The following is a 14,716-nucleotide window of genomic DNA, read 5'->3' as shown; positions in this document are numbered from 1 at the left end:
TCCTGGGATTATCCTGCTTGGAATAAGGCTTCGGTCTGAAGAAACTTTTGTGGAGAGTCGTGGTAGGACTCGTATTTCGGGATAAGCAAGTTTCCATGAGCCTTCTTGTCATCCTCCAGCCGAATGTATCTTAGTGCCCTGTTTCTGACTTCGTCAAGATTCCTGCATGGAGTCATGACGATGTCATCATAGAAAGGAGAATCCTTCCTAAGTCCCATCTTGAAGGCTTCAACAACAGCTGCCATGTCGAGGTTGGGGATTTCCAAAGCTTCCCTGCTAAATCTGATTATGTAATCCCTTAGGGATTCATTGTTATGCTGAACAATTCTATATAAATCATCTATCATTTTCTCAAAAGATCTACTACAAGAAAATTGGTTATTAAACAAGTTAATTAAATGAGCGAAAGAAGTGATAGTATTGGAAGGAATACTTAATAACCATTTGAGGGCGGCCCTGTTAGTGTTGAACCAAACCCTTTACATAGACTGGCTTCTTTGATTTCCGCGGGAATAGGGTTGACCTCCATCCTTTCCCTGTATTGAGCCACATGCTCCTCATAATCTGTAGTGCTGTCATAAAGTTTCATGTTAGGCGTCTGGAATTTCCTGGGGATCTCCACGTCGCATATGGGCCAAGTGAACCTGGAAAGTTTTATGACTGCCCGCCGGGGACTTCAGCTATGGGACTGATTATCCCGGGGATACTAGAGATCATATCCTTCATTTTTTGTAACTCCTGGCTATATCAGGAGATATCCCCTTATCCTGCACAGATCCATGGTTATTGTATAAATTAGGATTAAGTAAACTGTTACAAGATTCTGGTAAGGTCTTTGGTATCCTGAGCCAGAATGATTAATTGCTCCATTGATAGTATCCTCAGGATAAGTTGGTGCCTGCATAGGGATGTCATCTCCAACATGCACTTCTGAGGACATCGTAGGGGGATTCTGATGAAAATATGCCGGCTAGCATGGTTGAGTGAGGCTTGCATGCCGACGGACCCAGGCCTCGTTGGTCCCGGGGTAACTCCGAGGTACCGAAGGAAAGCTCCCCAGTATCCTGATTGCTGCTGTGGTGGAATCCTTGCTGATTGTGTCCCCAAGGGTTCGGGATTCTGAAGGATAGAAGATCCTGGAGAATCAAAATCAAGGACCCTGGGCATGATTGGGGTGCCCTGGTTTCTTCTTGATTCTTCAATCTCATTGAATAGCCTTGAGTTGGTCTTCTCTTGCTGCTCCAATGTGCGTTGTGACATGCTTCATCAAAGCAAAAATTCATTGTTAGAAATAACCGGGTCTATCCGTGTGGAGGACCTTATGAATGGTGGAATTTCTCCTCTGGGCTGAGTGTTTTTCTTCGGCAGTGGTGGAGGTCCTGGGTTGACACTTGTATCTGTAGTAACCACTGGAGCAGAGACTGAACTGGTTTTTTGTTGTGAGGCCATTGTAAAAAGAATGGAGGTGAATGGAATAAACGGAATTAATGGATTGAAGCACCGATTGCCCCACGGTGGGCGCCAAATTGTTTTGGTCAAAAATTGACAATGGTAATTTCGTAACCATAATTAGTAATCGGGACTAGGTGCTTGTATAAAGTGAAAGTAAAAGTGCTTGAACACAAGGATTTGTTGCGAGGAAAAAACCCGTTATCCTTAAGGATAACAAGCAAAAAACCCCGGGCGGTGAAAATTATCACCACCGGTTTATTAATAACAAAGGTGATTACAATGGTGGAGCTCAAACTTGATCGTGATTACAGAGAATGCGAGTACTAGTAAGTCTCGTGTGTCTAGAGTATGTGTTATGATCCGGTTTTGAGCTCTATTTATACAAAAATAAAAAGCTAACAATATGGCCTATAATTTAGGAAACTTTGGAATGATTCCAATTAGCCGTTAAATCTGTTAATCAACACATTTCCTTATTGGCCACGCTCTAATAACAGCAAGTGCGAATCTTGGGGAGATCATGGCAACCGTCTTTGACCTAGTAAACATGGAAAGTAGCAAAGATCGTGTTAGTTATATAATGTAATTAGGATACTTGTTACCTTGGAGAATACCGCATCCTGAATCTGCTCTGAACATAACCTTTGCTGAGGATACTGAAAATCCGTGCCCTAACAATCTCTATCTAATATTATCTTTAATTTTTTATTATTTTATATAGGTATCACCAATGAAAATTAGTCTCTACACAACAAAGATTGACCACAAATTGTAAGTTTCATTTTTTTTAACTGACCATGTTACTATCACTAATATATTGTATTATATATATTTTTTAAAGTTTATTTATCTTAAAGGAAAACCGAAGGATAAGAAAATAGGTTGTGATAACAAAAAGAAAAACCTCTCCCAAATATCTTAGCTGTCTGCACATCAGAATGCAACTTTATATCATCATTATCATACAACTAATTGTAAGTAATTTTAAATGACCGGCTTGTGTTCATGTATAGTTCAATATAATTGTAAGTAGTTTTATTTAAATTTAATTGATATACATTAAAATTTTTCGATAAATATGTTTCGATTACTGTAAATCAAAATCAAGAAAATATTTAGAGAATGTAATTTATTTGTTTACTTAAAGTAGTATAATTATTTATATATATAAACCCATTATCTATCTTATTATGTATATGTTTTTTTTAATTTTGTTTTATTATATTTTCGATCAACCCGTCACACGGGTTCTAACATAGTCTATAATAATGTGGCTCAGTAATCAGATTCATGTATTTTACCTCAAAATAACTTGTTTAGAGAGAGGATTTTCATAAAAGGAATGAACCGTCGGTAATTTTTATTTATTTTGTAGTGTATTATAGGGAGGTGTCATTTACATTAAATGACGAGGGTGAAAGAGAGAACAATATTTTGTTTTCTTTTAGTTTCTAAATATATATTGATATAGAATTGACACCTCCTTTTTGATGCTGCCCCTTTGATGGTAAAGCAAAAGCAAAGAAAAAAAGTAAAAACATTTAAAACAAATAAAAGAATGAAGAACAGAGAAAGCTAATAAAGAAAGGAGAGAAAGTAGAGGAATACAAACATAAAAAAGGTTCTCAATACTCCATCATTCTCTCTCTCTCTCTCTCTCTCTCTCTCTTATAAGTCTTGGAAGACCTCTCAAAGTTTCTACAAAGACAAGGGTGTTAGCTTGGGGGAGATTCAAGAAAAAACAAATAGAGAGATAGGGGGTATTAAAGCAACAAGGGAAAGTTAGTCTTTTGTATGTTTGTTACAAATGAATAGAGGAAATGTATTGCAAAGTTCCCCGGTGCAACAAATGCTTGCTGGCGGCCCGAACAGCTTTTGGAGCATGATGGCTACCACCAGACCTTCTCAACAATCAACACCTTCTCACCCATCTGTCTTTCCTCACCAGTATGCTCCACCACCACCACCACCATCACTATCTTCACCGCTTCCATGGCATGATAATCAAGACTATCCAGACTCCTTAAGCCAGTTACTTATGTAAAACCTCTCTTTTTCTTACGTTTTAGGTTATTACTATGATTTGAAAACACCTTTAATTTTCAAGGGTACATGGGTTTGCTGATATATCATGTCTTTTGTGCTAGCTTCTTCATGTAAAACATAAAAGATATATCAAACACACATGCATCTATGGCCTAATATTTGAATCTTTGTTTAAACATGAATAGGAGTGGATTAGCCGGTGAAGATGACAAACCAACTTTGAGTCAGATGCAACAAGCAAAGAAATTGGAGAATTGGGAAGAAATGCTTCTACATAATCATCATCATAACTCTACAGTCAAGCAAGAGAACTTGCTAAGTTACGGATCGTCTTATGGACATGATAACCTCGACTTTCTTCGTGTTAAACAAAGTAATTGGTCCAATCAAATGATCCCAGTTTCATCTCCAAGTTCTTGCATCTCTAGCTTGAGTAATAATCATATGCTTGATTTCGCGAACACTGTTAATAAAAAGACAGACGGGCGGCATCCTCCACCAGATCGCACATCCGAGGTATACATGGAATATCATATTTTATGGATGGTCACATGTCTCTTTTATCTACAAAAACATTTATTTGGTTGTTTACTTAACTTATCAATTTTGTTTCCTTTTTCAATATATGAAGTGCAATAGCACTGCTACAGGTGGGGCATCCAAGAAGGCTAAAGTTCAACCTTCTTCAAATCTATCCACCTTCAAGGTAATTTGGATGATTCAGATCTTATTTTTCGTAACACAAAAGCACAGGAAAGAAACCCCAAATACAGAAATACGTACTTTTTGGAAGATACTGTTGTCCTTCTTGATTGTCCATTTGTTCATGGCATGATGATTCTTAGTTCATCTATTCTTATATCCACACAAAGAGGGGATAAATAGTATTAAAAATATATAATTTTTAAAAAAGATATGTATGTTAATCATTGCAAAAATACAATTTACCATTTTGATTCTTCTCCTTGTTTGTGTTATTAAAAACAGGTGAGGAAAGAAAAATTAGGGGACAGAATAACAGCACTTCACCAGCTTGTTTCTCCCTTTGGAAAGGTATGGTAATTAAGCATGTGAATTGAAGATTTATGTCAGACATCAAGAAAAAGTTGAAACAAGAAGATGATATTACAAAATTCCTTTTGGTTTTTGCAAGGAATAATAATTGGTGGTCATGTCAACTGAAAATAAGATAACAATGTATCAAAATAACTTCAAATCCCTTCAATGTATTTTAAAACAACATAAAAAAATAGTATTTGATATAAAAAATTGAGATCGATGCCTTCCTTTCTTTATTTCTTTTTCCATATTTTCTATGATGGTCTACTTATCTTGGTTCAAAATTCGAGTTAAAGGCCTTTACCGACATATTTCTGTCAGTGATTTAGTCGTTGAAAGTATGACTATGAGTAATCGGATTTGCGAACAAGATTAACGAAGTAGAGATGTTATCTTAAGTTCGGAATAAGCAGTTTCCATCTTGTTCATAAATACTATGTTTGGAAATGTAAATAACATTGAGTTTTTATTAGATGTCAAAAGCAAAACGTGTGAGAAAACTATTTTGTTTACATAAAAGCCCCTGAAATATTCGATGCCAGTGTCGCTGAAATCAGGTCGTCTATTTCAATTTTTAATCCATGAAATTAAAAATCAAAATCACTTAAGAGGTTTTTATAAGCCTGTTTCAGTTATTAAAACATAAATCGTTAAAATACAATATATATATATATATATGTGTGTGTTCCATTTTTAATATACTTTTCATAAACATTAATGAGATAAAAACAAGTGACACTAGTTTTGTAAAAAAAATTAATTATTAAAGTAATTGTATAAGAAATGTAAAGTTCATTAAAAGTATTACCTTTTCAAACACATTTGCAACGAATTATTATTTTTTCATGATTTTTTTTTTGGATCATAAAGACATTATAGAAAATGAGAACAATTAATTTTCAAAACTCTCTCTCTAGAAATATTGATAGGTGCTACTAAATCATGATTTCTTTTTTAAGATCATGATGGTTTCAGCTTTAAAAAACTTTATATACTGCAATATTCATGTCTTTATTGTGTAAACTTTTTCACCATAATCTAGAGACCATAATTCAAGTCTCATATTTGAATGCTTAATAGTAATGTTCTTATGTTAGATGTATGAATAGAAGAACGTAAACATTAGAAGCCATTGATTATATAAGATTCCTTAAAATAATTTTTTAAAATACTTATAAAATCTTTATATTGAATTCCATTTCCATTTTATTAATTTATTGCAGACTGACACAGCTTCAGTGCTTTTAGAAGCTATTGGTTATATAAGATTCCTTCAGAGTCAAATTGAGGTGATGCTACATCCCTTTCTTCTCTTCTTCTTCTCCCTTCTTTTATATATCTTTCACAAACTACCATGAGGGACAGTCATGCCACTAGCAAACACATACACAGCAGCTAAAAGCTTCACTTAATATTCCTTCAACACTATTTTTTCATTTTTTATAATCTTAAATAAATGTACTGTGCCTCTTTCGCATATTAAAACATTTCTTTATGCCATTTTTTTGTATTCAAATTCTATAAGCGATTCCCTCTGCCCATATAATAACATTACTTTCTTTTTAAAAATATTAAGTACGTGTCGTTAAACACTATACTTTTAGCATTCGTGAAATCTAGACAGATTTATCAAATATGATAGTGTTGTTGGGCTTAGAATATTTTGTTCAAAATTTTTGGTTTTCTTGAAAATGATATGCCTAATTCATTTAAGCCTAGTGAAATAATTGGTAGTTCTTATTCGTTATAGAAACACCATAACCAATAAAATGATCATCATCATCATCATCATCATCATCGTACTCAGTATATCCCACCAATAGCAAAGCTATGGTAGGGTCTGAGGAGGGTAAGATGTAGACAGCCTTACCTCTACCCTATAAGGATAGAGAGGCTGCTTTCGGTGAGACCCATTTGAGCTAAGCGAACGAACGCTACTAATTTTCGGATTTAAATTTGGAGTTTATTGACGCCCTTTTATGGTTTAGGCCCTCAGCTTACCATACCTGGGCAGTGGATCTGCAGGAAACATGAGAAACCAACAACATTATGTAAGTTCATACACTTTACTTCACACTCAGAATTAAGCACACGTACACACCTTTATGTATATGTAAATGAATACATTTCATTCATCTTCCCAGTTTAATTAATTAAGCATCAAATCACGGACATAATTGACACCTTTTCAGTTTTCTCACTCTGCCGCAATGCATGTGACTGTTCACATATACGCATGTGCGGAAGTTGTAAAAGGATCTATGTTATATTAATGAAACAATATTTTAGTTATTTAAATAATCTTTTAATCTTTAGGTTCAACAAGGAGAGAGAAACTGTTTATTTCCTGAAGATCCTGGTCAGGTATATTTTCAACCACCTTTATACCCTCTGAACAATTAGCTTTTCCAATCACATTTATTTCAACAGAAAGCTGACACATATTATTGTAATCAAGTTGTTAATTATGCTCATCTTGTACTTAAACAGCTTCTGAATGATAGCTGCATGAAGATGAAAGCATCTGTTCGTGAGAAGGTATATTTTTATTTTGCTTATTTATATTTTAATCTAGTTTTAGCTTGATCATATCCATTATCTTTTGAGACATGAAAAGGTTAAATGATTCCACTTGCCAAACACAACTTGTGATTTTTGCACTTTTACCGATCTTGTCACTTGTCAGTCAGTAATCGGCTATTGGAAGGTCCTGTGAGTTTTAAAGTAACAGGTTCTACAAAAAAAAAAAAAAAAAAAAAGTTGACATGCAAATTTTACAAATGATGATAAAAATGGACATACTTGTAGGAATTTTGATTTGCAATATTAAATTTGGTTCTAATAATGGATAAATAATTTAACAAAATGTAGGATTCTCAAGAAGAACCAAAGAAGGATTTGAGAAGTAGGGGACTATGTCTAGTTCCGGTTTCATGCACGATGCAAGTTGGGAGCGACAATGGAGCGGATTATTGGACTCCAGCTCTTAACGGAGGGTTTCGATGAACGAATCAAAAGTTGTAGCAACGTTCAAGGGGCCTCAGTTATGTTTTTCGCACATGTTGAACAAGTTCCTGTCAAGAAATGAGATAACATCATGAGCAGTCACTCTGCTTAGAAATACTTCCAAGGCTGATTGCTCATGATGCTATGCATGTTCTTGGTGGGTTACAATATGATCTACTGACCAAAAAACAAAACTTATGTTAGAGGCTTTGAGGGAAAAGTCTTTACAACTATCTATCTATCTATCTATCTATATAATTTTTATGCACTTATTTATCGTTTACTGTTGGTATTATTCGATCATCGTCGGCTAGTTCATATCATGTTGGATTTCTTTTAAGTGATATTCTAGCATAGTTAAACCGCAAACAGTTACTGTTGTTTACTTATATATGTTACTCCAACTTTTTCTAAACACATTAGAGACGATAATGAAACAAAAAGTATACATAGGGTTAATATTTTCAGCTAAATATCATGTTTCCCACACTAAAATTCACGTTTCCATTAAAAGCACAGTTTTCTACTTAAGACCACGGCAATTCTAATGGGCCAACTCAATGTCTCCTTACATCACGAAAAAAGCCAAGAAATTCGGTAAGAAGTCGGTGCTTGGTCCCGCTGTTCTATCACAAAAGTAATATGTCAACAAAATTATCCATAGCCATCACCACTTTGGCAAGATGGTAAGGAGGTTTCCCTTTTGACAAGTCTCAAGTTCGAATTCTGACTCATATGCACTCTTTATCTAACTTTAATGAAGACTCAAACTTGGATAAAAGGGTATGGTAAGTGTTATGACTCTTTCGAAGAGCCACCAATATCATTGAGACAGACGCTTTTCAAATAAAAAGAAAGTTATCCATATAACTCGATATATAAACCTTTGAGACATACAAGAATATATAAGTAGACTGATAAAATAAAACATAAATTCTTAATGGAAATTGAAACACCTCAAATTAAATAACCATTTTTATTATTTATTCGGTGCGAAAAATGCTGTCCCAATAATTTCTTTACTTTCCAATAGCATAAAACTAAATTCTATTAACCGAGCACAACGTTTAACTTTTACAACAACTTGTCTTCTAATTAAAGACAACACGTACTCAGTTGTTATTATTAAATAAATTAGCCTTAACACAACGTTTAACTTTTACAACAACTTGTCTTCTAATTAAAGACTACACGTACTCAGTTATTATTGATAGCCAAGTCCGAGCACTTAACTTCCACTTTTAATCCAATCTCGATCCAAAGCAAAAACTTTTTCTAAGTCAAAATAATACTAGGTTTTTACTATAAATCATATACTTTTAAAATGTAATAAACTTTGTTCAGATTAAGCTCCACAAATTTCATGAAAATATACATAACATTTCAATAAGGCATTTTAGCAAACACCTGGTGTGTCATAGAATCCAACTAATTTGATATTGGTTATTTTTTGACCAAATTCACCTTTAAAAACATTATTTAACGCCTCTTCATCACAATTGAAGTTATCTAACACCCATCCAATGGTCTTTCCATAAAATCAGTTTATAAACATAAAAACTATATAGTGCTTAAAAGTTACAACTACTTTACTCTAAAATCTAGTTTTCTCTCAAAGAATGACAAACTGACTTCTGGCGAAGGGCAACGTAGGAAGCGGACGAGCAGCGGTGGCTGGCCGGAGGTGGAGGACGGCGACGGCGGCGTGGAGCTTTGTGGTGGCAGCGGAATCGGAGGTGGAGGTGGAGGGGGTGACGGGAGTTGAGGGTTGAAGAAGGGGTTGTCTAGAGTTTGAGAGAGCTGATAAATGAAAAAGATGGAAGAAGTTAGAATATGTGAGAAGAGGAAGGCCTATGTCTTCTAGGATAAGAGGGCGCGAATACGGTTTTTAATGAAATGTCTTCAAAAAAACAAAAATCTGCAAGCCTAAAGATCTGCGCGTGGTCTACACGGCCCAGACATAAAAGACCAAGAAGATCTTTAGACAAAAAACAAACAACCTAACATTATTCTTATCTATAATTGTCTCTAGATTGTATAATCAAAATCCAAATGACTTTTATACAACACGTATTCTTTTGCTTCTCATTTTGAGTGTTGTTCTTGATTTTTTTGTATTTTAACTTTAATTTGTGACAAGTTTTGGCCAGGATTTCGTGCTTCATCAAGAAGTATTGACAATGACTTTCCACATTTGCATAACACATATCAAGAGACTTTTAGTTCAAGACGCACACGACATGTTCTTTTATCATTCTCAAACTAAATTATCTTTCTCTGCAATGTACACAAAGTTAGCATACAATGAGCCAATCTTTAAATTCCAATCCGTATTTGCAACACCCAACTTTTACATTTGTTTATTTAAAATAAAACACCAGCAGAAAATTTGTCCCAAAATAAAACTTTTAACACCATGTAGCTAGACATGTTTAAATATCAACTAGCTATTAGGGTTGTCGGTTCACCTATGTGCTAGAAACAAGTTACTTCACAATTTTTAGTGTTGTTCTTATTTTTTAAATAACATCTTTGTTCATAAATGACTAATCCAAGACTTTAACCTCGAACATCTTCGTTGCTAAGCTTTTCCAATTTACCAATACACAAAGTAAGTATTAGTAGCAATGTTATGTATCTAAAATAAAGTATATGAAAAAAAAAATAGCCTAAGTAAAATCTTGTGGAGCCCACTTTGTTTTGTTAAGTCTTGTAGTTGTTCAGTCGTACATTCACGGTGTATTTAATTAGCTTTCGTATTTATATTCATATGTTTAGGCTTGTCTCATGTAAACTAAGTACATTATAGGCCAATGAAATAATAGAAGAAGGCATGGCATGCTTCTACCTATAAATAGGTAAAGCATGCCCATGCACATGTTAACCTTTTGTAAAAAAAAACAATTCTCATCATCTCACACACTCTCTCTCTCTCTCTACCTTATCTTTTTTTCTTTCTACTTTGGCTAGTAGCCAAACACACTCAATTTCTAGGTCTCGATTGGCCTGCAAGTGAGATTGATTCAAGAACTTGTTGTTTTATACCGGTTATAGGACCTACAATAGGTATCAGAGCTTTCGGATCTATTATTGATGCTTGGTTCACAACCTTGGATTTTGGTCTTGTCTTAGTGTTTGAGAATTGTGTTTAAGTGTGTTCAAGTGTTCTTCGGCTTTGTTGAAGTGTTTGAAGCTAAAAATTCATGAAAAGGGGTGATTATACTTGAATTCGTACCCAAATAACCTGCTAAGCGATTTGATTTTCTCTAGATTTCAATTGCATCGCAACTGGGAACCATTTGATCGCATAAGATTCAATTCACATTGCTTTTAAGATTCTGAATCGCATCGCATTTGGAATCTCAATCTTCGCATTTTAATCTCAATCGCATCGCATTTCGGTTTCTAATCGCATTTAAAACTAATAGCATCGTATACCTGGAACGAATCGCATCGCATTACTGTTCACATAGCCAATCTTCGGAACATCGCATTCCTGAAACCAATCTCATCCCATTCTCTTGAAAACTAATCGCATTTTTCAAACAAATCGCATTGCATCGTTTTGTGTGATTCGCTTATACTTAGTGCTTTCAACAGAATTTGTTGTCTTTTCAGGACTGTTTGATTTGATAATCTGTTTATAAGATGTCTCATGATTCTGAATTGTTAAAGAACTACTTAATGTTTGAAAATGAGGCTGGAACTACAACCAAATCATCTAAACTATTAACATTTGAAAGTAACTTTGAAGAATTCAAATGGAGATTTAAGAACTATGTGAAATGACTTTTTACTACTTAGATCCATTGAGAATGGACCTCACAAGCCTACCACAGATTCTGCTGATGAACCAGTTGATATTCCTATTAAGAGTTACACTGATAATGATAAGCAGTTGATACTTGATGATGAAAAGCCTTATGGCGTACTCAGTGTGTGCTTGTCAACTGATACCACTCAAACACTAAGAGAATGCACAACTGCTAAAAGGCCTTTGGGATGCTTTGGTTGAGACGTTTAGAGGTAATTTGGATATGAGGTAAAGCAGAAAGGAGATGTTGAATGGAGAGTTCAACATGTTTAATCATATTCAAGTAGAAACAGTTACAACTCTTATCCAAAGATTTGAAGCCTAGAATACCAAGATGAGAAGTGTTGGTATCATCTATAACATGTTAAAGATCAACAAGAAATTGCTAAACACATTTCCCTACACATGGAACAGTAGTGCTACTACTATCAAGAGGACAACTAATCTGAACACTACAACCTTATCTGACTTGACCTCCACCATCAAGTCATTTGAGATGGATGACAAGCTTAGAATGAACAACCATGTCAGTTCTCTTAACCATGCTCGGGTCTCTACGGGTTGAGGAATCAGCATAGCTTTCCTCAGTAAGTCTCATCCAACTGTTTGTCCAATTAATGGGGTGAAAATGTTTACTTCTCAGCCTGAACAGAACAATGCCTTCAAATCATTTTGAGCCCGTCATGATCGTCAAAAACTAACTCCTTTTAAGATGCAGTTAACCAAGTTGTTGAGCAAGTTCTTAAGGCTTTGTTTCCCCCATCTTTCTAACAATGAGATCTTCCAAAAATCAATGAGAAAGACTTGAGAAGTTGGATATCAAGTACCATATGGCCATGACTTTTCATAGGGCCACAAACTTCATGAAGAAGTATGGGAAGAACAACTTCAAGGTTTCTGACAGCAAACACGGGTTTTACAAAGACAAGCTCCGCTTTTACAATTGTAATGAGATGGGGCATTTTGCAAGAGAATGCACGAACCCACGATAGCCTGCTGGTGGTATGAAGATTGTTGATGTGTTAGACAGTGATGTGGAAAGCATGAGTGACAAAATACCAATTGGTTAAAGAAGTTCATCCGGTATAGGGGTTCTAAAGATCGGTCAAGGGAACTCTGACCAAGGGAACTCAAACTCACGGGCTCTAATCACACAATCTACGGAAACTGGTGAGACAGATTGGGAGGGTTAATTTTGCGAGTTGATAAACTCGTTGATCTTTGCTGGGATGACATTTGTGAATGGAGATCAAGCTTCATCAAGCTCTACATCAGGAAACAGCCAAAACACTCCTGGCATTCTTGAGGTACACACACATTTATGTTCTCAAATATGCATCGATAAAGTTGAAAACTATAGAACTTATAATGCCGCTTTAATTAGAGAAAGCATGTCACACCTCGACTAGCACAATGCGGAAGCGTAAAACGGGAATGTAACAGACACCTCTGGCGTCAACAACATTGTTTATAAAGAAACATTACAAACTAGTTTACAATATATTACATTGATCTATCTTTTTTTACAAACTAGATGTTACAACCAAATATGCTCGTTAAGCTATTCTATTTGTACTAGTAACCTTGCGTCTATTCACACCGCATCGACCGCATTCAGTAACAGATAGAACAATATCAAGGATTTTCTAACTTCGGTACCACACTTGAAAAATACGTGTAAATTGGTCAACTACACGAGTTGGTGAGTTTCACGAGTTTCAAGAAAACAAGTACGCGTAATCACAAATCATAGTTTGTATATACACAAATATGTATCTATGTATATGTATATGTGATGTAATTATGCTAAGCTACAGTGAAGCTTGGACTGTTTGTACGTGCTGCGTGCCTCCATTTCCCACGCGCAATCAACCACTGTGGCTCTCTTTCTACCCACAATATGCCCCAAGTAGCCATGCCTAATACTACATAGCTGGTTTGTAGGATTATGGACATGTGCAAACGGTAAAATGTCTCAGCAAACCGTGCTGGCCCAGCCTGGGTTTGTCAAACCAATAGTAGTATTCACAATCCACCAGCTCGAAGTTAATCACTGTGTTAGTGGGGAATTTCATGTGTTAGCACCTAGATAATTCACATCATCATAGGTTTCAGATATGTATATAGATATCAGCAAACATTCTTTTCACCCCAAAAGTTTGTAAAGTAGTTCAAAAAATGCGGTCATGAAAATCACGGTTTAATCGGGATTCAGTATACAGCTTGTGGTTCGTTTGACTCGTATCACTAGTCCATATAATGAATATTATGATAATATTAATATTTTAATATTAATTTAATCATTATACTAGACTGGGCTACATAGCTAATCTGAATATAACTGTTATACCTTGAAAGTGTCAGTAGGCTTAGCTTATGAGGTAGCTCAATGTCTAATACTTAAAACCAAACTTGGCTCAGTTTCCCCGTTTCAGCAGCTGGGCCAAGTTGTTCGTTTATTCGTTTTCAAAAAAAATTATGGGGAGGTAAGCTTGGGTAAACGTGTTGGTTGATAAAATGATTTAGTTACAAAGAAAGATCACACGTTGGGGGTCTGGATTCACTAAGGGGCTCGTTTCCGTTAATTCAGTTTAATATGAGAAAAACATGCGCACAATCTATCCAAATTATCCGGATTTCTCATAAAAAGTTCAATTTTTATTAATTAATCAAAAAATATGATTTTTGATCACGTGTTCTGATATTCCAGCAGGTTAGTTAATCACGAACTTGTCAGCTTTTATCAGAATTGAATTTGTTTAATTTTCAAATTAGCACAATTAATTATACGTTAATCATTAAATTATGAAAATTTAGCCACTTATCAATTAGAATATGTAGAGTTTATAAAAATATTTTTGGAATTATTTATTGATTTATTAATTTATAAAAAACCATTATATCTGTTATATTTAGCACGAAAATCGTCCGTTTATTCCAAATGATTTCTGAAAAGTTGGCCAAAATTTATGAGTCACTAGAATACATCCCAAAACAACATGGAAAAATTCCAAAATCTAACAACATTTCCAAATATCCTCTTCGAGCAAAAAACGACTATGAAAATTCAAATAAACGCGAATGCACAAAACATACTTAGAGTTTTCTAAATGATCCCAAATTTCATATGTAATCATAATATACCAAATCTGATTTCCCCGCAAAATTTAAAAATTTTAAAGCATTTTAAGTATTTTTCCCAAATAAATGCCCCAAACCGGTAATAAATTTACCAAATATTTTTGGATGGTCGAAAAATTACCAAATTTGGATAGGGACTTAATGATATGTTCCCTGATGTCCCTGCAAAATTTCATGACCTAACAATATGCACATCAC

General features: G+C 34.8%; 1 protein-coding gene across 1 annotated transcript; it reads left to right on the top strand.

Moving 5' to 3' along the window:
* The first annotated feature begins 3,117 nt into the window (after positions 1 to 3,117).
* LOC143628880 (transcription factor bHLH68-like) lies at positions 3,118 to 7,757 on the top strand. Its single transcript, XM_077098335.1, has 9 exons — positions 3,118 to 3,492; positions 3,684 to 4,014; positions 4,130 to 4,204; positions 4,486 to 4,551; positions 5,781 to 5,846; positions 6,546 to 6,608; positions 6,874 to 6,921; positions 7,048 to 7,095; positions 7,429 to 7,757. The coding sequence occupies exons 1-9, from the start codon at positions 3,260 to 3,262 to the stop codon at positions 7,561 to 7,563; spliced, it is 1,065 nt and encodes a 354-aa protein (XP_076954450.1). The 5' UTR covers positions 3,118 to 3,259; the 3' UTR covers positions 7,564 to 7,757.
* Positions 7,758 to 14,716: the final 6,959 nt, after the last annotated feature.

This window comes from Bidens hawaiensis, unplaced genomic scaffold (assembly GCF_021521415.1).
Source record: "Bidens hawaiensis isolate Kalapana, Puna unplaced genomic scaffold, B.hawaiensis_p1.1 tig00005080_1, whole genome shotgun sequence".
In the NCBI taxonomy this organism is placed as follows: domain Eukaryota; kingdom Viridiplantae; phylum Streptophyta; class Magnoliopsida; order Asterales; family Asteraceae; genus Bidens; species Bidens hawaiensis.
Note: the sequence above shows the minus strand (reverse complement) of the source record. Positions and strands in the feature narration are given on the sequence as shown.